Here is a 21,890-nt window from a genome sequence, read left to right on the forward strand (position 1 = left end):
GCCATATAAACCGATCTGGGGTCTTGACTTCTTGAGCCACTAGACGGCGCAATTGCTATCCGATTTAGCTGAAATTGTGCATGAGATGTTTTAGTATGACTTCCAACAACTGTGCTGAGTATGGTTGAAATCAAATCATAACCTGATATAGCTGTCATATAAACCTATCTGGGGTCTTGACTACTTGAGCGTCTAGAGGGCGCAATTCCTATCCGATTTGGCTAAAATTTTGCACGACGTGTTTTGTTACGACTTCCAATAACTGTACTGAGTATGGTTGAAATCGGCTCATAACCTGATATAGCTGTCATATAAACCTATCTGGGGTCTTGATTTCTTGAGCCACTAGAGAACGCAATTATAATCCGATTTGGCTGAAATTTCGCATAAGGTATTTTGTTATGACTTTCAACAACTGTGCTAAGAATAGTTCAAATCGGTCCATAACCTGATATAGCTGCCATATAAACCGATATGGGATCTTGACGTCTTAAGCCTCTAAAAAGCGCAAATTTTATCCGATTTGGCTGAAATTTTATACAACGGCTTCTCTCATGACCTTTAACATACGTGTCGAATATGTCATGCATCGGTTTATAGCCTAATAAAGCTCCCTTATAAACTGATCTCCATATTTTACTTCTTCAGCCCTAAAGTGTGCAATTCTTACAAGATTTGGCTCAAATTTTACACAATGACTTCTACTATGGTCTCCAATATTCAGTTCAATTATGGTCCGAAATGAACCATAACTTGATAGTGTTCCAATAACATGTCAATTATAATCTTTTATACTTTGTTTGCCTAAAAAGAGATACCGTGGCAAGAGCTCGACAAATTCGATCCATGGTGGAGGGTATATAAGATTCAACCGGGCCGAACTTAGCACGCTATGGAAATGGCAAATGGACTATTTGCTCTCAAACTGATCATTGGGCCCAACATGCAGTGTTATCAGTTTATTTAAAGCTGTATAATATTCGGTTGCCCAAAAAGTAATTGCGGATTTTTCATATAGTCGGCGTTGACAAATTCTTTCACAGCTTGTGACTCTGTAATTGCATTCTTTCTTCTGTCAGTTATCAGCTGTTACTTTTAACTAGCTTTAGAAAAAAGTTTAAAAAAAAGTATATTTGATTAAAGTTCATTCTAAGTTTTATTAATAATGCATTTACTTTCTTTTAAAAAATCCGCAATTACTTTTTGGGCAACCCAATAGTATAGAATATTAAACAAACAGAATATGTAGACTATTAATAGTAGGTAGTGTAACATTGTAAATACGAGAATAATTACTAAACTTAATAATAACAAATTTACTTAAAAATACACATTGTACAATAGTTTTATATATTTAAATAGCATATGGCTACATGTTAATACAGTTAAACAAAATATTTTTTAATAGATAAAATTGTATACAATTTTAGATAGATAACCTAGGAAATAGTAACAATTCCTGTCATATGGAAGGGAAAAAATATAATTTTACATTAAGTCACAAAACGCTAGGAAAGAGAATATATAAGTACTATTACACATATAATTTTTTTTATTTAATTTGATTTTTAATTTTGTAAATAACTAATTAATGATTAATGAAAATGTATACTAAAATCATTGTTAATAGTTTTTCTTAATTTTACACTCACACAAACACATCTATCATTGACGTCCTTTAAGTTAAACCTATACTTTTTATTTAAATAATGAAAATAAAATCCCTTATATATAAAAATTAATACATATATATGGAAAATTATTGAACAACTATAACGGAAACCACTTATATTTGTAAGCATTAAACATAGTATATTTATATGGGGCAATGAAAAAATCGGAGAAGAAATTGTAACAAATTTTAATGGTTAATAATTAAAACAAATAAAAAACGACAAAAATAACCAGCAACAAAATGAACACACGTTAACAAACATAAACAGCCAACTATAAATACTAAAAAAAATAACAACCACAACATTGGCTCATGAACACACCCACACATACACCGATACTTTACAAATTGGTTTTTGTACAAACAAATAATGAAAAAAAGACATAACAAAAAAAACTAAAAAAGTTCAATGTAACAAAACTACAACGCAAATTTATTAATAACAATGTCAACAAATAACAACAACCAAAAGCAACCACTGAAATGTGCATCAAAGAAATAAAAATTGAAAAGAGAATAATAAAAAACAAAAAAAAAATTAAACACTCAAAGCTTTTTTTTTATTAAAAATATGAAATGTAGGTATGTACTGCGTTGATTTTTATACCCTCCACCATAGGATGGGGGGTATACTAATTTCGTCATTCTGTTTGTAACTACTCGAAATATTCGTCTGAGACCCCATAAAGTATACATATTCTTGATCATCGCGACATTTTATGTCGATCCAGCCATGTCCGTCCGTCCGTCTGTCTGTCGAAAGCACGCTAACTTCCGAAGGAGTAAAGCTAGCCGCTTCAAATGTTGCACAAATACTTCTTATTAATGTAGGTCGGTTGGTATTGTAAATGGGCCATATCGGTCCATGTTTTAATATAGCTGCCATATAAACCGATCTTGGGTCTTGAGTTCTTGAGCCTCTAGAGGGCGCAGTTCTCAGCCTCTAGAGGGCGCAGTTCTCATTCTCATATAGCTGCCATATAAACCGATCTCGGATCTTGACATCTTGAGCCTCTAAAAGGCGCAAGTATTATCCGATTTGGCTGAAATTTTGTACAACGGCTTCTCTCATGACCTTCAACATATGTGTCCAATATGGTCTGAATCGATCAATAGCGATCGATCAATAGCTCCCATATAAACCTATCTCCTGATTTTGCTTCTTGAGCCCCTACAAGGCGCAATTCTTATCCCAATGAACTGAAACATTACACAATGACTTCTACAATGTTCAGCATTCATTTACCGTCTGAATCGGACTATAACTTGGTATAGCTCCAATAGCATAAGAGTTCTTATTCAATATTCTATGTTTGTCTAAAAAGAGATATCGCGCATAGAACTCCACAAATGCGATCTAATGCGGAGGGTATATAAGATTCGGCCCGGCCGAACTTAGCACGCTCTTACTTGTTTTATACCCACCACCATAGGATGGGGGTATACTAATCTAGTCACTCCGTTTGTAACACCTCGAAATATTCGCCTAAGACCTCATGATCGTCTCGACGTTCAAAGTCGATCTAGCCATGTCCGTCTGTCCGTCAACGAAATCACGAAAGCAGTCGAACGCTTAAAGCTAGCCGCTTGAGATTTTGCACAGCTACTTAATATTGATGTAGGTAGTCGGGGACAGCAAATTGGCCAAATCTATTCAGATAAAGATATAACTCCCATAAAGAGCGATCTCCCGCTTTGACTTCTTGAGCCCCTGGAAGCAGCAATTTTTATCCGATTTAGCATTAATTTTACACGTAAAGTTCTGTTACGATTTACAACAACAGCATGTTGTCTTGGCATAGGCGGAGCGATAAGGACCACTGACATACAGATTAAGTGTGAGGCAGCCACTGCGGCTATGAGACTTAAGGCGATGGGAGAATGGATTGAGGATGGGAGCAGCTCATACCATCGCGGTATAATCGAGGCGACGATAGGAAACCTGCAAGGAAGGGGAGAGGTATCCGATCGGATACCTGAGATTAAATTTGAAGTCGAGTGCGACGCACTGCTGCCATTGGCACAATCTTGGATTAACGGAACCCTAGTATTGCCATCTGCAAGATCATGTTACACGGATGGATCAAAGCTAGAGGGCGGAGTGGGTTTGGGGGTTTACATTGAGAACCCAGGGACTGAGATCTGTTTTAGACTGCCTGACCATTATACGGTACTGCAGGCGGAGACCCGAGCGGTCACGAAATGCGTGAAGTGGTGTGGTGCTAACGCGAGGACATCGATTGTGAACATCTTTACCGACAGCAAAATTGCCATAAGGTCAATAACATCCTGGACGGTAGGGTTACGAACAGTCTTGCAGTGTAAGAAGGAGATTAACGCCTTCTTTGAGGATGGGAAAATCCGCTTCGTTTGGGTGCCGGGCCATAACGGAGTAAGGGGAAATGATAGGGCAGACGATTTGGCGGTGAAGGCCATAGAACTGCTGCCAATAAACTTGGTTAATCCGAAGCCTTCCGGGTCGACGCAGTCCGAGTTAAGAGTGGGCGACGAATGTGCATGCAACATTGTCGGTAGGGCGGGGAAAATCCTATGGGGGATCCAGATCGTGAAAAGATGAGGCTATAACTGACAGGAAGTAAGAAGGAGGTCACTTTAGCTATTGGTATCATAACGGAACACATAGTACTACGAGCTCAGTTATATAAAATCGGTGCGGCACGTAATAGCATGTGTAGGGCATGCGGGGAAGATGATGAGAAGTTGGAGCATTTCCTTTAGTGGCATGGGGCGGATTAATATCTGCAACCTCTTTTCAACCTAACCTAACATACAACAATTGCGCCAAATACGGTCCAAATCGGTCTATAACCTGATATAGCTCCCACGTAAACCGATCTCCCGATTTGACTTCCTGAGCCCCAGGAAGCCGCAATTTTTGTCCGATTTGGTTGAAATTTTGCACGTGGTGTTCTTTTATGACTTCCAACAATTATGCCAATTACGGTCCAAATCGTTCTATAACCTGATATGGCTGCCATATAAACCGATCTCTCTATTTGATTTATTGAGCCCTTACAAGCCCGATTTGGCTGAAACTTTATATGTAGTGTTTTGTTATAGCTTCCAACAATGGTGACAAATACAGTCCAAATCAGTCTATAACCTGATATAACTACCATAAAAACCATCTCTCGATTTCACTACCTGAGCCCCTGGTAGCCGCATTTTTTGTCCGATTTGGCTGACATTTTGCACAAAGCGTTCTCTTATGACTTTTAACAACTTTTTCCAGTACGGTTTAAATCGGTCAATAACCTGATATAGCTCCCATATAAATCGATCACCCGATTTGATTTTTGAGCCCTTACAATCCGCAAATTTTGTCCGATTTGGCTGAAATTTCCAACAAGTGTGTTTAGTACGGTCCAAATTGGTCAAAAACCTGATATAGGTCTCATATAAACCAAACGCCCTATTAGAATTCTTGAGCCCTTACAAGCCACAATTTTTGTCCGGTTTGTCTGAAATTTTGCATGTAGGGTTTTGTTATAGCTTTCAGCAATGGGGTCAAATACAGCCCAAATCGGTCTATAACCTGATATAGCTCCCATATAAACCGATCTATTGATATGACTTCTTGAGCCCCTGGAAGCCGCAATTTTTGTCCGATTTGGCTGAAATTTTACATGTAGTGTTCTGTTATGACTTCCAACAACTCTCTCAAGTTCGTCCTAACCATCTCCTCCACATAGTGTCTGGCCCCTAGATCTCCGCTTTGCCCCCCCATGTCGTTGCGTCGAGGTCCATCTTTTTTCCTCGCAGTATCTGTTTAGCGTATGTGGTGATTGCCTCCTAGTTGCTCTCATTTTCGAGCATCTTCTGCGCTATATTGTCGAGTGAAAAGTCGCCAATCAGCGTCTCTAGTTTCCTGCGTCGCCCAGTGACTATAGTCAAAGAACGTATGTTCGGTTTTGTCTTCGACTTCTGCCGCTTCGTACACGCAGGTGTAGGATGTGCACTTACCCATTCAATATAGGTACTACCTAAAATACCCATGGACGGATAACATCTGGGTTAGACAGAAGTTCATGCCCCCGTATCTCCTGTCTCTCCACGCCTGTATATCTGGGATATGTTCTAGTATCCACCTTTCCCATATCTCATTTAATCTCTCTTACCATCTTTGCATGGTCTCTTCTTCTATGCCTCATGTGAGGTTAGCATGATCCACGCCCCCGTGTTTGGCTTTTAAGATCCTGTGTGGCTCCATATCGAGGAGATAAATGGACGACTTCTCTTGATACCATTCTATAGGCTGCTATGACTTGTTGCGCTGCTTTCACCTTTAGAGGAAGAAATAAACTGTTTAAGAGTCCTTAGACAAAGGTGAAGCAATTTCGATGTGAACAGGTCTTACAGTCATAGCCGTCGATCACCCACTGCGATTTCAATAGTGCCGAAGAAATCAATGTCTGTATAATAACAAGTAAAAAGGAATTAACCTCGAACGTGCCGAACTTTGGATACCCACCACCTCGGGTATATATGTAAAACACCTTTCGTCATAATCCGATGAAAAATGCATAATATTGGGTTGCCCAAAAAGTAATTGCGGATTTTTTAAAAGAAAGTAAATGCATTTTTAATAAAACTTAGAATGAACTTTAATCAAATATACTTTTTTTACACTTTTTTTCTAAAGCAAGCTAAAAGTAGCAGCTGATAACTGACAGAAGAAAGAATGCAATTACAGAGTCACAAGCTGTGAAAAAATTTGTCAACGCAACGTAATTGTCATCCGCAATTACTTTTTGGGCAACCCAATATATGCCGCCACAGCAGCTATATCGGAATATGGTCCGATTTGGACCAAATTCGACGGGGACATTGAGTGCTCTTATAAGTACGAGTCGTATTGGTCTTTTTCGTAGCTACAATATATCAAAATATAAACCGATCTGAACTATATACGTCGCGGATGTCGAAAAGTCACTGTGTTAAATTTCAGCGAAATCGGAATATAAATGCACCTTTTATGAGGTCAAGACTTTAAATCGAGAGATTTGGACCAAATCAAAAAGGTATGTCGAAGGCCTAAACACAACTCACTGTACCAAATTTTGGCGAAATCGAACAATGAAAGCACCTTTTATGGGCCCAAAACTTTAAATCGACAGATCGGTCTATATGGCAGCTATATGCAAATCTTGATCGATCTAGGCCAAATTTCAGAAATATGTCGAGGGGCTTAATTTAACTCACTGTCCCAAATTTCGGCGAAATCGGACAATAAATGCGCCTTTTATGCGCCCTAAACTTTAAATCGAGAGATCGGTCATATGGCAGCTGTATTCAAATCTGGGCCAAATTGAAGAGGAATGTCGAAGGGCTTAACTTAACTCACTTCCCAAATTTCGGCGACATCGGACAATAAATGCGCCTTTTATGGGCTCAATACCTTAAATCGAGAGATAGGTCTATATGGCAGCTACATGCACATCTGAACGGATATGGCCAAATTAAAGAAGAATGTTGAATGGTCAAACACAGCTCACTGTCCTATGGACAAAAAAAATCTGTGCAAAGTTTCAGCTCAATATCTCTATTTGGATAGGCTGTAGCGTGATTTCAATAGACAGACGGACATACGCACGGACAGACGGACGGACAGACGGACGGACAGATGGACGGGCAGACGGGCGAACATAGTTAGATCGTCCTAGATTTTTACGACGATAAAGAATTTATATACTTAACTAGTCGAACCGAGACCTCTCCGCTGTGCCTTCTTTTCCATTATAGGGAACAAAATTATTCTTTAAATATTTATTTTCGAAAATTAAAGAGCTTTAAGTGAAATACCGTGCTACGAAAATGGTACAGTATAATAATATAAATACCTTTATTTGCATCGCGTATGATTTTCATTGGTCTATGAATTCGCTCGGAGGGTTAAGGGTCATCTAAGCTTGAATGTTTGATCTACTCCACTTTGAAAAAAAAAAACTACATTTTGAGCCCGATACTCTCATGGGGATTTTTGGGAGTGGGAAGGCCCTCAGGGTGGTGGTTTGTGGGATAGGGGGCGGTATTGTCACTCAGAAACGTGGTCTCCAAAGCGGGTATCAATTTCGTGATCTTCTGCCAAATACCTTTTATTTGGGCCTGGTATTGCCAAGGTCGGTAAATATGTATGTCAAATTTAGGGGTGTTTTTTTGGGGATGGAGTAACCGGCTTGGGTAGGTGGACCCTAAAAACTATTAACATCGTGCTCCACTCTCTTTGAGCCCCCAATTGTCATGGTGAACAAATACGTCCTATTTGGTGGTTGTAATGGGGGGTGGGACATCCCCTAGACAGTTAGTTCCGTACTATTCTGTACTATTTCGTACTACTGAGCCCCATATTTTCGTAGTCGGCAAACATGTACGGTTTGGGGGGGGGGGGGGGTGTGTGTGTGTGTTTTGGGGGTTGAAGAGGCCACGCGGCGACTTGGCACTAAACATATATATCTCGTTCGTGCACTTGACATTTTGCTAAGGTCGGTAAATTTGACCTCTTTGGAGGTGCATTTGGGGAGTGGCGGCCCTTTTTACCGAAGGTTGATATCAGAATCAAGCTCTATTCCCAAAGACCTTCCATTTGAACCACATAGTGCTATGGTCGGTAAGATTGTCCTCTTTGGGGGTTGTTTTGGGTCATAAGCCGATTGAGGGTCATAAGCCCACAAAATGGCCGCAATTATTATCCAATTTCGTCAAAATTTGAAATAGTGAGTTGTTTTAAGCCCCCCGACATCCGAATAAAATATGGTTCAGATTGGACTATATTTAGAGATAGCTGCCATATAGACCGATCAGCAATTATTACCCGATTTCGCTGCAATTTGTCACAGTGGCTTGTATTAACCCACCCTTCATCCGACCAGCAATGGTCTTGATCAGACTCTATTTGAATATAGCTGCCATGCAGACCGATCTTCCAATTTAGGGTCTTAATCCCGAAAAAACGGATTTGTTGTCTGATTTTGCTGAAAATATGACTTGCATAAGTGTTCTTGAGACCTGAATCAAATATTATCCAGACCAGCCCCAATTTGCATATTACTATACGATATGGTAGTGAAAGAGGATGGTAAATTTATCCATGGTAGGGGGTATCCAAAGTTCGGCACGGCAGAACTTAACATGTTTTTACTTGTTAGAGCCTGTAGCGTGATTTCAACAGACAGACAGACGGACGGACACTGCTAGATCGTCTTGGATTTTTACGACCTTCAAGAATATATTGGGTTGCCTAAAAAGCAATTGCGGATTTTTCATATAGTCGGCGTTAACAAATTTTTTCAACGGCTTGTGACTCTGTAATTGCATTCTTTCTTCTGTCAGTTATCAGCTGTTACTTTTAGCTTGCTTTAGAAAAAAATTGCGCGAAATTTTGTTTACATTTGTTTGTTTGGCGTCAATTTTAATATGGAGCCCACAAAGGAGCATTTTCGTCATATCTTACTTTATTATTTCCATAAAGGAAAAAACGCGGAGCAGGTTGCTAAAAAGTTACGAGATGTGTATGGTGATAAAGCCTTAAAAGGAAGACAGTGTCAAAATTGGTTTCGCAAATTCCGTTCTGGAGATTTTTCGCTTAAAGATGATCCACGTTCAGATCGGCCAAATGAAGTTGATGATGACCAAATCAAAGCATTAATCGAATTGGATCGTCATGTAACTGAACATGAGATAGGAGAGAAGTTAAATATACCAAAATCATCCGTTCATTATCACATAAAAAGTCTTGGACTGGTGAAAAAGCTTGATATTTGGGTACCACATGTATTGAAAGAAATTCATTTAACAAACCAAATCCACGCTTGTGATATGCACCTTAGACGCAATGAATTCGATCCGTTTTTAAAACGAATCATAACTGGAGATGAAAAATGGATTGCTTACAACAACGTTAGTCGAAAACGATCATGGTCCAAGCATGGTGAACCAGCTCAAACCACTTCAAAGGCTGATATCCACCAAAAGAAGGTTATGCTATCTGTTTGGTGGGATTGGAAGGGTGTGGTATATTTTGAGCTGCTTTCAAGGAACCAAACGATTAATTCGGATGTTTACTGTCAACAATTGGACAAATTGAATACAGCCATCAAGGAGATGGCGACCAGAATTGGTCAATCGTAAAGGTGTCATATTCCACCAGGACAACGCTAGACCGCACACATCTTTGGTCACTCGCCAAAAACTGAGTGAGCTTGGCTGGGAACTTTTGATGCATCCACCATATAGCCCTGACCTTGCACCATCAGACTACCATTTACTTCGATCTTTGCAGAACTCCTTAAATGGCAAAACTTTCGGCAATGATAAGGCTATAAAATCGCACTTGGTTCAGTTTTTTGCAGATAAAGGCCAGAAGTTCTATGAGCGTGGAATACTAAATTTGCCAGGAAGATGGCAAAAGGTTATCGAACAAAATGGAAATTATATATTTGATTAAAGTTCATTCTAAGTATTATTAAAAATGCATTTACTTTCTTTCAAAAAATCCGCAATCACCTTTTGGGCAACCCTATATATATTATAATATCGGAAATTGATATTTTGATGTGTTGCAAACGGAATGACAAAATGAATATAACCCCTATCCTTCGGTGGTGGGTATAAAAACAATGCATACCCAATACGCATGTTTAATCGTTGCAGTCTTAACAATGACTGATACCGAAAGAATAAAAATTCTTGGTAATTGAGCATCAATGTTAGTGTTAAAGAAATTTCAATCTTTTGCACCACTGATTTCAAACGCTGTGTTTAAAAATTTATGTATTTTGAAGAGCGCCACCTACAATTGAACTGCGTACTATTTTAGTAATCGTGTTTGGAACCAACCTTCTTTGATGAAGTGTGTGTTTCAAATTGCCTATTGCGCCTAAAAGAATGTGCGGCAATTCTTTAAAGTAATTTTTGCTTTACAGAAAATGGTCAAGAGATGGAGTAGCAATAAATTTTTAAAATATATTATTTATAAGCATGCATTATCGTTGTATAATTAAAAATTAAATTTTTTTATGCGATCTGCTTTCCATCGAAGTATGGAACGTTCTAAACAGTCCATAGCAATAAAAAATCTCTATAAAACACAATCTAACGATTTAATTCTATGAGTACATGCACGTCACAATTCTTTTGATACAAATTTTTGCCATGACATTTTACTAAGGAACAGGGCCAAACTTCTCACATATCAATTAGTGCAGTCCGATTCAAGTTAAAGCTCAATAATAGGGGCCTCCTTTTTATAGCCAGGTGCGAACGGCGTGCCGCAGTACGACACCTCTGTGGAGAGAAGGTTTACATGGTATAATACCTCACAAATGTGGCCAGCATTAGGAGGGGAAAGCCACCGTTGAAAATTTTTTCTGATGTTCTCGCCCGGATTCGAACCCAGGCGTTCAACGTCATAGACGAACATGCTTATTTCTGCGCAAGACTTGGGGAAGCTTCCATAGGTCTTGCATAGTATGATCCCTCCTTTATAAACCGATCCCTCCATTTGACTTCTTGAACACTTAAAAGAGAGAATTCTTATGCGTTTTGACGTAAATTTTCTAAGTTCTAGATATGATCTAAATCGGTCTAAAACCAGATATAGCTCTTACATATAGTACTCAGATCATCCGACTTGAACCTATTCCCATATTGAAAACTGTTTTCTGAATCAATGACACAAAAAGCATTTTTATGATAACCTTACTAAACTTTCTCCTACCTTCAAAATATACGATACCACATACACATATACATATATGTGTGTACAATACAAGACATACATACATACATATAAATAGTTGTATGTGCTCAAGATATATGGGGTAACTTAAATAAATTACAAGTGAACGGATGGATATAAATGAAGCTGTCAATCAATCCTCGAAGTTATTTGCCAATGCAAATAAACCTCAGGCAGGCATTGGACGCTTGTATGCATTATTAGAGGGTCAATCATTCCATCATACAGTATCAACGCTGGTTTGTTTGAAGTTCGAATGAGCGACCACTTAAATGCTTGAGATATGAATGTATTTGTAAATAATCACAACTCATCGATTATCGTGTTTGCTGTTGGGATAAGTGTGTGCAGCAAAGGATGTTTGTTCGAAGGATTTCATGAAATCGATACAAAGTAAACACTTCAATTCAATCAAATACATTTTTGGCAAATCATTTGGACATTAGGCTAGCTGCAGGAAGCTGAAAATAAAATAGTGATGGAGAAGGTTAAAGTAAATATTTTTTGGAAAAATGATAGTTTGAAGAATGGCCATTTTAAGTGATTCATTATATTTAGTGAGTTTTTACAAACACATTAAGAAATGAAAAGGAAAAACTTATTATACACTCTACTTTTGGAAGGGGGGGGTATACTAATTTCTTCATTCCGTTTGTAACACCTTGGAATATGCTTCTAAGACCCCATATTGTATATATTGGGTTGCCCAAAAAGTAATTGCGGATTTTTTAAAAGAAAGTAAATGCTTTTTTAATAAAACTTAGAATGAACTTTAATCAAATATATAATTGCCATTTTGTTCGATAACCTTTTGCCATCTTCCTGGCAAATTTAGTATTCCACGCTCATAGAACTTCCGGCCTTTATCTGCAAAAAACTGAACCAAGTGCGATTTCATAGCCTCATCATTGCCGAAAGTTTACCCATTTAAGGAGTTCTGCAAAGATCGAAATAAATGGTAGTCTTATGGTGCAAGGTCAGGGCTATATGGTGGATGCATCAAAAGTTCCCAGCCAAGCTCACTCAGTTTTTGGCGAGTGACCAAAGATGTGTGCGGTCTAGCGTTGTCCTGGTGGAATATGGCACCTTTAAGATTGACCAATTCTGGTCGCTTCTCCTTAATGGCTGTATTCAATTTGTCCATTTGTTGACAGTAAACATCCGAATTAATCGTTTGGTTCCTTGGAAGCAGCTCAAAATATACCACACCCTTCCAATCCCACCAAACAGACAGCATAACCTTCTTTTGGTGGATATCAGCCTTTGAAGTGGTTTGAGCTGGTTCACCATGCTTGGACTATGATCATTTTCGACTAACGTTGTTGTAAACAATCCATTTTTCATCTCCAGTTATGATTCGTTTTAAAAACGGATCGAATTCATTGCGTTTAAGGTGCATATAACAAGCGTTGATTCGGTTTGTTAAATGAATTTTTTTCAATACATGTGGTACCCATATTAAAATTGACGCCAAACAAACAAATGTAAACAAAATTTCGCGCACTTTTTTTCTGAAGCAAGCTAAAAGTAACAGCTGGTAACTGAGAGAAGAAAGAATGCAATTACAGAGTCACAAGCCGCTGAAAAAATTTGTCAACGCCGACTATATTACTACTATATTATCGACAATTACTTTTTGGGCAACCCAATATATTCTTGATCGTCGTGACATTTTAAGTCGAACTAGCCATGCCCGTCCGTCCGTCTGTCAGTCGAAAGCAGGTTAACTTTTAAAGGAGTGAAGCTAGCCGCTTGAAATTTTGCACAGATACTTCTTATTCGTGTAGGTCGGTTGGGATAAATGAGTCGGTAAATAAGCCAAATCGGTCCATGTTTTGATATAGCTGCCATATAAACCGATCTTGGGTCTTGACTTCTTGATCCACTAGAGGGCGGAAGTCTCTTCCGATTTGACTGACATTTTGCTCGTGGTGTTTAGGTATTACTTCCAACAACTGTGATGAGTATGGTTTAAATCGATCAATAACCTCATATATAGCTCCCGTATAAACCGACCTGGGATCTCGACTTCTTAGGCCTCTAGAGGGCGCAATTTTTTCCAATTTAGGTGAAATTTTGCACGATCCAATACCTTTCATTTGATACCCTTATTGTGCCCATTGGTCCACTTTCGAATATATTTGCCGTTTTTGGGGTAAGGCGGACGGTCCGCCTCTACCCGATATCTAAAAATTATATAGCCTATGTTTCCTTCCAGACAAACGTACACAATCTATGTAAATTTTAAGAAAATCGGTTCAGCCATGTATCACATAGTCATAATGGGTCTAATGGCGTTTTTTTGGGTGGCGTCACCCCCTATGCTTCGTTCTGATTTTGTATGCCAGATTCGAAATCTACTCGCGAATATCTTTCATTGGAGCCCCATATTGAAATGAACGTCCAATATGTCTGTTTGGGGGAATTTTGGGGTTGGGGCGGCCCGATGTGTACTTAGACTCAAATTTTAATACCATACTCGTATTGTACTCTCCAATACCTTTCAATTCATAGTTATATTGTTCCGATCGGTCCACTTTTGATATAAGGTTGTGTTTGGCATAAGGGAGGGGGGGTCCGTCCCCCTTCCGATACCGAAAAATTTCCTTCCAGACCAACCTACACAATATGCGAAAATTTCGAGAAAACGGGTCTGCCGTTTTTCAGTCTATGGTAACTGAGTCAGTGTTTGGCTAATGTGCTCATTTTGGGGGTTTTTGTGGGGGTGCGATAACCCATTATACTTCAACATGATTTTGTATGCCAGATTCGTTATCTACTCCCGCATTTCATTTGATACCCAAATTGTCCTTATCGGTCCGCTTTTAATTTTGGCTGGTGTTTTTGGGGTTACGGTGGAGGGTCCGCCCCCTTCCATTGTCAAAGCCTATTCCAACTTCTTAATCCACTCCCGAATACCTTTCGTTTGAGTCCCATATTGTCATGATAGTCAAATAAACCTATTTTAAAGGGTTTTGGGGCTGGAGCGGGCCCACAGTTACTTGGACCCAACTTTTATTACGAAACTCGTACTCTACTCTTGAATTCCTTTCATTTGAATCCCTTATCGTCCCGATCGGTCTACTTTTATTTGTGGGTAGGGAGAAGGGTAAGGGAGGGGGTCTCTGAATGCGGTTCACCCACACAAATAATGAGCTGCGAGTGTAAAGGGGACATCTTAAAGCTGCGCTTTGCATCAGCAGAATGTATTGAAACCTTAGAAAAGCTCGTAGGACGTATCCACACTCCCTGGGGCGCAAAGATGGACATTCCCCATTTCACACAGACGACGCTCCTCATCAAGGATGAGGGCGACAGGGAGGAGAAAGAGCAAGGAACTCTACTTATGGTGGGCATTGATCAAGTTTCCTTGACAAGTTTGGCTAAAACTGAAGGCAAGGCGTACTACGGGAGCAAGGCCGTCTTTTTCAAGATTGCAAAGGCAAGGATAGGTAAAGATTCTCATATTGAGCCATCGGGCAATGCATGGGAGGACACTCAATACCGCCTAACGAACAGGGGCCGTGGACGAGACAATAACCGACTCTCTTGGGAAGACTAGGATAAGCAAAACTCCTAATACTAAAACATCTGGCAGTGCAGGGACGAGAGGCTCAATTCAGTCTAACGAACAGGTACCAGACGATGGAACTATCATCGATTTTCTTAAGATTCGCAAGGCTAGGGTAGGCAAATATCCTAATATTAAAACGCCATGCAGTGCATTGACAGAAAACTCAATGCAGTATAAAGAACAGGGAGCAGACAATGAGACTATCACCCACTGCCCCTTTACTGAAGGACCAATGATTGAGGTCATTCAGATAAACCTCTACCGGAGCGAGACAGCACACGCTCTGATGGAGGAAATCAGCAAGAAAATCCAGAATCCATGGACGAACCGGAACATAGTTTCCTATCTGAATCATATCAACTACCAATTATTCTATACTAACACTGGTACTTGGCCGAGGACCTGTGTTAATTGTCATACAAATTTAAATTTTATATTTTCCCCAGAGTTGTCGACCTCGGATGCAGCAGTGATGAGATAGGGACGCTGTGGAGCATAGCTGACATCACTTTATCTGTCTTTCAACCGACATTGCCACCCAAGTCGGATCTGCAACGGCTGGTGAGGAAAGCAAAACAGGATTCTTGTATACTAATGACCTAATAACACTTAATGTCGGTAACATCGTTACCTTTGTCAATTGGATTGAGAACTAGCATTTAGATGTGACAATATTGTCGAAAAATCTGATCGATGAGGTACAGGACTGGAGGGTCTCCAGGGAGCATTCCTTCTCAGACCCGATTTGACTTCTTGAGCCCCTGAGACCATCAATTTTCATCCGACTGGGCTGAAATTTGAAACAAATACTTGTGTTATCATCAGTCTGCAAACCGATACAGCCCTCATATAAGCCGATCCCCGGATTTGACTTATTGAGCTGAAATTTACAACAAAAACTTGTATTATGACATCCAACATTCGTGTCAAGTACGATCCGAATCGGTCTATAAACAGATATAGCCCTCATATAAACCGATCCCCGGATTTGACTTCTTGAGACCAAAATAATTCAAACAAAAACTCAGTTAATAAGGGTACATTTTTTGCGGAATCCATGGTGGTGGGTACCAAAGATTCAGCCGGGCCGAACTAAGCAAGCTTTTACTTGTTAATTGTTACTTTTTTAGCATCATCGTGGCGTTGGGCAATGCTATCAGTATCATTATGACGGTTTGTAGTTCGATACACACTTCTTTTTGAGGTGTTTGAGTTCGCCAACAAAAGCCGCAATCACATTATTACGCTTGAATCCTACCATGAATAATAAAATAAAGTTATTCGTGGTAGGATTCAAGCGTAATAGCGTGATTGAGTTATATTTGGCTGGAAAATCACAAGCAGCTTTTGTTGGAGAACTCAAACACCTCAAAGTGAACGCAAGGTTTATGTATCGAATCATAAATCGTTATAATGATACTGGTAGCATTGCCTAAATAAACTCAGAAGTAAATGCTTTTGGTGGCTTGTAAACACTATAATGAGCTGTCCATAGGACAAATGTCTTTTGGTTGTAATTTCTAGTTGACAGATATAATGTTGGGAACTTTGTTGTATTAATATGTGTCATCTACCCTGTATGATGCAAACTTGAGTATTTAATTAGAGTAATAGAAGTATAAGTCAAGCTTTTCTTATTCATTTATTTACAATTGACCTTCTCTTATTCTCAGATTTAATTTAAGTTTGCAAGCACGAGATGAGTTGATAAGAAATCACCTATAGATGCGATGCTGCAATGCGAGAATATAAATTTGAACTACTCGTCATAGAAATTTAGTTTGGTTTCATTTGTTAACATGAGTGTATTGGGATTATATTCGTTGTTTGTTACTTTATTGGTGACGTTTTTGAATTGTGTAACGGCAGAGCCAGAAATAGTTACTGCAGATGATGGTACCAAATTTTTAATTGAAATGGAATCAAAGGTATAAAGATGCGGAGCCGTTTATATACTCGTAACAGCCGGAAACTAAGTGTGAACCTATGACCTTAAAACGAGAGTTCAGTGTGTATGGGGGCCCATTTGAACCTAACCTGTCAATGGATAAAAAAAGAATATGTGCAAAATTTTAGTTCAATGTCTTTAATTTTGAAGAATGTAATGTAAATAACACTGTAGCGCAGAGGTTAGCATGTCCGCCTATGACGCTGAACACCTGGGTTCGAATCCTGGCGAGACCCTCAGAAAAAAATTTCAGCGGTTTTCCCCTCCTAATGCTGGCAACATTTATGAGGTGTAAAACTTTCTCCAAAGAGGTGTCGCACTGCGGAACGCCGTTCGGACTCGGCTATAAAAAGGAGGCCCCTTATCATTGAGCTTAAACTTGAATCGGACTGCACTCATTGATATGTGAGAAGTGTGCCCCCGTTCCTTAGTGGAATGTTCATGTGCAAAATTTGCATTTGCAATGTAAATAACAATGTGGAGACGGACGGACATGGCCAGATCGTTTTAGATTTTTTCGAAGACTGGGAATGTATATTCTTTAAGGGATCCAAAATTCTATTTCCGATAGGTACGAACGGAATGAAAACTTCATTGACCTACGACCTTTGCTAGTGGGTATAAATGTTATCCTTACGCCAGTCAAAGCATTTACATATTCATACCCTCCACCAAAGGATGGGGGTATACTAATTTCGTCATTATGTTTGTAACTACTCAAAATATTCGTCTGAGACCCCATAAAGTATATATATTTTTGATCGTTGTGACATTTTATGATGATTTAGCCATGTCCGGCAGTCTGTTCGTCCGTCTGTCCGTCCGTCCGTCTGTGCTTCTGTCTGTCGAAAGCACGGTAACATTCGAAGGAGTAAAGCTAGCCGCTTGAAATTTTGCACAAATACTTTTTATTACTGTAGGTCGGTTGGGATTGTAAATGGGTCATGTCGGTCCATGTTTTGATATAGCTGCCATATAAACCGATCATGGGTCTTAACTTCTTGAGCCTTTAAAGGGCGCAATTCTTATCCAATTAGAATGAAATTTTGCACGACGTGTTTAGTTATGATGTCCAACAGCTGTGCCAAGTATGGTTTAAATAGGTTCATAATCTGATATAGCTGCCATATAAACCGATCTTGGGCCTTGACTTCTTGAGCCTCTAGAGGGCGCAATTCTTATTCGATTGGAATGAAATTTTGCACGACGTGTTTCGCTATGACTTCCAACAGCTGTGCTAAGTATGGTTCAAATTGGTCAATAACCTGATATAGCTGCCATATAAACCGATCTTGAATCTTGACTTCTTGAGCCCCTAGAGGGCTGTCATATAAACCGATCTGGGGACTTGACTTCTTGAGCTTCTAGAGGGCGCAATTCTTATCCGATATGGCTGAAATTTTGCATGACATATTTTTTTATGACTTTCAATAACTGTGCCAAATAGGGTTCAAATCGGCCCATACCCTGATATAGCTGCAATATAGACCGATCTTGGGTTTTGACGTCTTGAGCCTCTAGAGTGCGCAATCCTCATCCGATTGGAATGAAATTTTGCACAACGTGTTTTGTTATGATGTCCAACAACTGTGCCAAGTATGGTTTAAGTAGGTCCATAACCTGAAATAGCTGCCATATAAACCGATCTTGGGTCTTGATTTCTTGAGCCTCTAGAGGGCGCAATTCTTATCCGATTGGAATAAAATTTTGCACGACGTGTTTTGTTATGATATCTAACAATTGTACTAAATATGGTTCAAATCGGTCCATAGTCTGATATAGCTGGCATATAAACCGATCTGGGTACTTGACTTCTTGAGCTTCTAGAGGGCGCAATTCATATCGGATTGGAATAAAATTTTGCACTACGTGTTTTGTTATTATATCCAACAACTGTGTTAAATAGGTCCATAACCTGATATAGCTGCCATATAAACCGATCCTGGGTCTTTACTTCTTGAGCCTCTAGAGGGCGCAATTCTTATTCGATTAGAATGAAATTTTGCACGACGTGTTTTGTTATGATATCTAACAACTTTACTAAGTATGGTTCAAATCGGCCCATACCCTGATATAGCTGTCATATAAACCGATCTGGGGACTTGACTTCACGAGCTTCTAGAGGACGCAATTCCTATCCGATTTCGCCGAAATGTTGCGTAACGTATTTTTTTATGACTTTCAATAACTGTGCCATATGAGGTTCAAATCGGTTCATAACCTGATATAGCTGCCATATAAACCGTTCTGGGATTTTGACTTCTTGAGCCTCTAGAGGTCGCAATTATTATCCGATATGCCTGAAATTTTGTACGACGGATCCTCTCATGACCCTCAACATACGTGTTTTTTATGGTTTAAATCGGTCTTTAGCCTGATACATCTCCCATATAAATCGATCTCTCTATTTTACTTCTTGAGCCCCCAAAAGGCGCAATTCTTATTCGAATTGGCTGACATTTTACACAGGTCTCCAATATATAATTTAATTGTGGTCCAAACCGGACCATATCTTGATATCGCTCTAATAGCAGAGCAAATCTTTTCTTTTATCCTTTTTTGCCTAAGAAGAGGTGCCGGGAAAAGAATTCGACAAATGCGATCCTTGGTGGAGGGTATATAAGATTCGACCTGGCCGAACTTAGCACGTTTTTACTTGTTGTGTTTTTTTTTTCTTAATCCTGAACTGTTCACCTTAAAAAAATCTCAATTTCTTTATAGTACAATTGGTTTGAAGCTTTACACGAATGTGGTCGCCGTAATTATCAACTGGTTGAGGTGCACGATGGTGATAAGCACAACACTTTGTTAAAGACCTTGAACACATTTTTAGGTAACTACACAATTCCTCAATTTTATTTACTTTCTATCAAAGCATGATGTTTCTCTTATAACTTTGAAGGTAAATCGACTAATCTGTGGTTGGGAGCCAACGACCAATTCAGTGGTGATAGAGATTTGAAGAGGCCTTTTTACTGGGCTTCCTCTGGCAAACGCATGACATTCTCGCATTGGTGCAAGGATAATCCCAATAACGACGATGGCGAGGAGCATTGTGTGCATACATGGGAGGATGTAGAAAATTTTGGTTGGAATGACAATACATGCACTAGTAAAATGGGCTTTGTATGTGAGGAAAGGCCTAAGAATTGTTAATAAACTTGCTCGATACCAAAAATAAACAAAACACTAATAGCTTTGCAATCAATATGATTTACAAGAAAATTCTTCTAAATGTTCATTAAACCATTTTAATAAATGAAAACTGTCAAGTACAATAATTTACGATTTTGTATTTTATTATGCTGAACTTTGGATACCCACCATCAAGGATCATCCTATTTTATTATAACTCCACTATCCATAGTAATATCTAAATTGGGGCTGGTCCCCATCATATTTTATTCAGGACCCGAGAACTGATATACAAATAACAGCTTCAGCGAAATCAGCCACAAATCCGCATTTTATAGGATAAGGCCCTAAATTGGAAGACAGGTCTATATGACAGCTAGGTTGCCCAAAAAGTAATTGCAGATTTTTCATATAGTCGGCGTTGACAAATTTTTTCACAGCTTGTGACTCTGTAAATGCATTCTTTCTTCTGTCAGTTATCAGCTGTTACTTTTAGCTTGCTTTAGAAAAAAAGTGTAAAAAAGTATATTTGATTAAAGTTCATTCTAAGTTTTATTAAAAATGCATTTACTTTCTTTTAAAAAATCCGCAATTACTTTTTGGGCAACCCAATATATCTGTGTAGTCTGTCTAACTATCGTCCGATTTTAACCATTTTTTGGGTCACGTGGTGGGAGGCATAAAAGAGCTCATTGATTCAAATTTCAGCGAAATCCAGTAATATTAAAGTTCTAATGGGTTTCAGACCCTTAATCGGCAGATTAGTCTATATGGCAGCTATATCTAAATATATCTAGGCGGATATTGGAAGGCTTAAATTAACTTAATGTTTAAAATTTCAGCGAAATTGGGTAATAAATGCAGCTTTTATTGGCTTCAGACCCTCTATCGGCAGATCGGTCTATATGGCAGCTATATTAAATATAGACCGATATGAAAATTTTAGAGAATTCCGGTAATGCAGCTTTGATGAGCTTAGACACTAAATCGGCAGATCGGCCTATAAGACAACTATATTCAAATAATCTCCAATTTAGCCCGTTCAAGAACTTAACCTGTGTGCAGCAAGAAGACCTAAGTTAGGTTAGGTTAGGTTTAATTGGCAGTCTGCCATCAGACTCACTTAGACATTTTCGTCCATTGTGATACCACAGGAACAGAAAAAGGAAGATGGCTTCCAGCTCGTACCGTTGAACCATCCAGATCGCTTTAAAAGCCCAATAATTTTTGAATATTCAAATCCGCTAAATCAGACAGTTTTTAAAGAAAAGATAACCTAAAGTGAACTCCTTCTAACTGCTATTGCGGAACACACACACAGAAGGTGTTCTATAGTCTCTTCTTCCTCGATGTCCCTACAGCTTCTGCAAAAGTCGTTGCTGGCCTTCAGCCTGTCAGCATATTTTCCGTTTAGACAGTGACCTGTCATGACGGACATAATGATGGATACGTCTGTTCTAGCCAATGACAGCAAATCGGTAGACCTCTTCAAGTCTAGATTAGGCCACACAGTTTAGGAATGCTCACAGCCCCCTCTTTGTGACCATCGATCTTTCGTTGTCCTTCGGGAATGGTCCTGAAAACTTAGCTTACATGTCGCTAGAGGCATACCCACAGATTCCAGTGTCCCTGGAGTGTGAAATATAGTTTCTAGTCTCGCAAGATCATCCGCTTTAGAATTCCCTTGGATAGCACTGTGGCCCGGCACCCAGAACAGGTGAATTTTGAACTGTTCAGTCATCTCGATAAGAGATCTCTGACAGTCGAGGGCGGTTTTTGTTTTAAAAAACGCTCTTCAGGG

General features: G+C 39.2%; 1 protein-coding gene across 1 annotated transcript; it reads left to right on the plus strand.

Annotated features, from left to right (window-relative positions):
• Window positions 1-16,787: 16,787 nt before the first annotated feature.
• LOC106090600 (lectin subunit alpha) lies at window positions 16,788-20,235 on the plus strand. Its single transcript, XM_013256843.2, has 3 exons — window positions 16,788-16,934; window positions 19,676-19,787; window positions 19,857-20,235. Exons 1-3 carry the CDS (start codon window positions 16,806-16,808, stop codon window positions 20,108-20,110), a joined length of 495 nt encoding a protein of 164 aa, XP_013112297.2. The 5' UTR covers window positions 16,788-16,805; the 3' UTR covers window positions 20,111-20,235.
• Window positions 20,236-21,890: the final 1,655 nt, after the last annotated feature.

This window comes from Stomoxys calcitrans, chromosome 4 (genome assembly GCF_963082655.1).
Source record: "Stomoxys calcitrans chromosome 4, idStoCalc2.1, whole genome shotgun sequence".
Classification (NCBI taxonomy): domain Eukaryota; kingdom Metazoa; phylum Arthropoda; class Insecta; order Diptera; family Muscidae; genus Stomoxys; species Stomoxys calcitrans.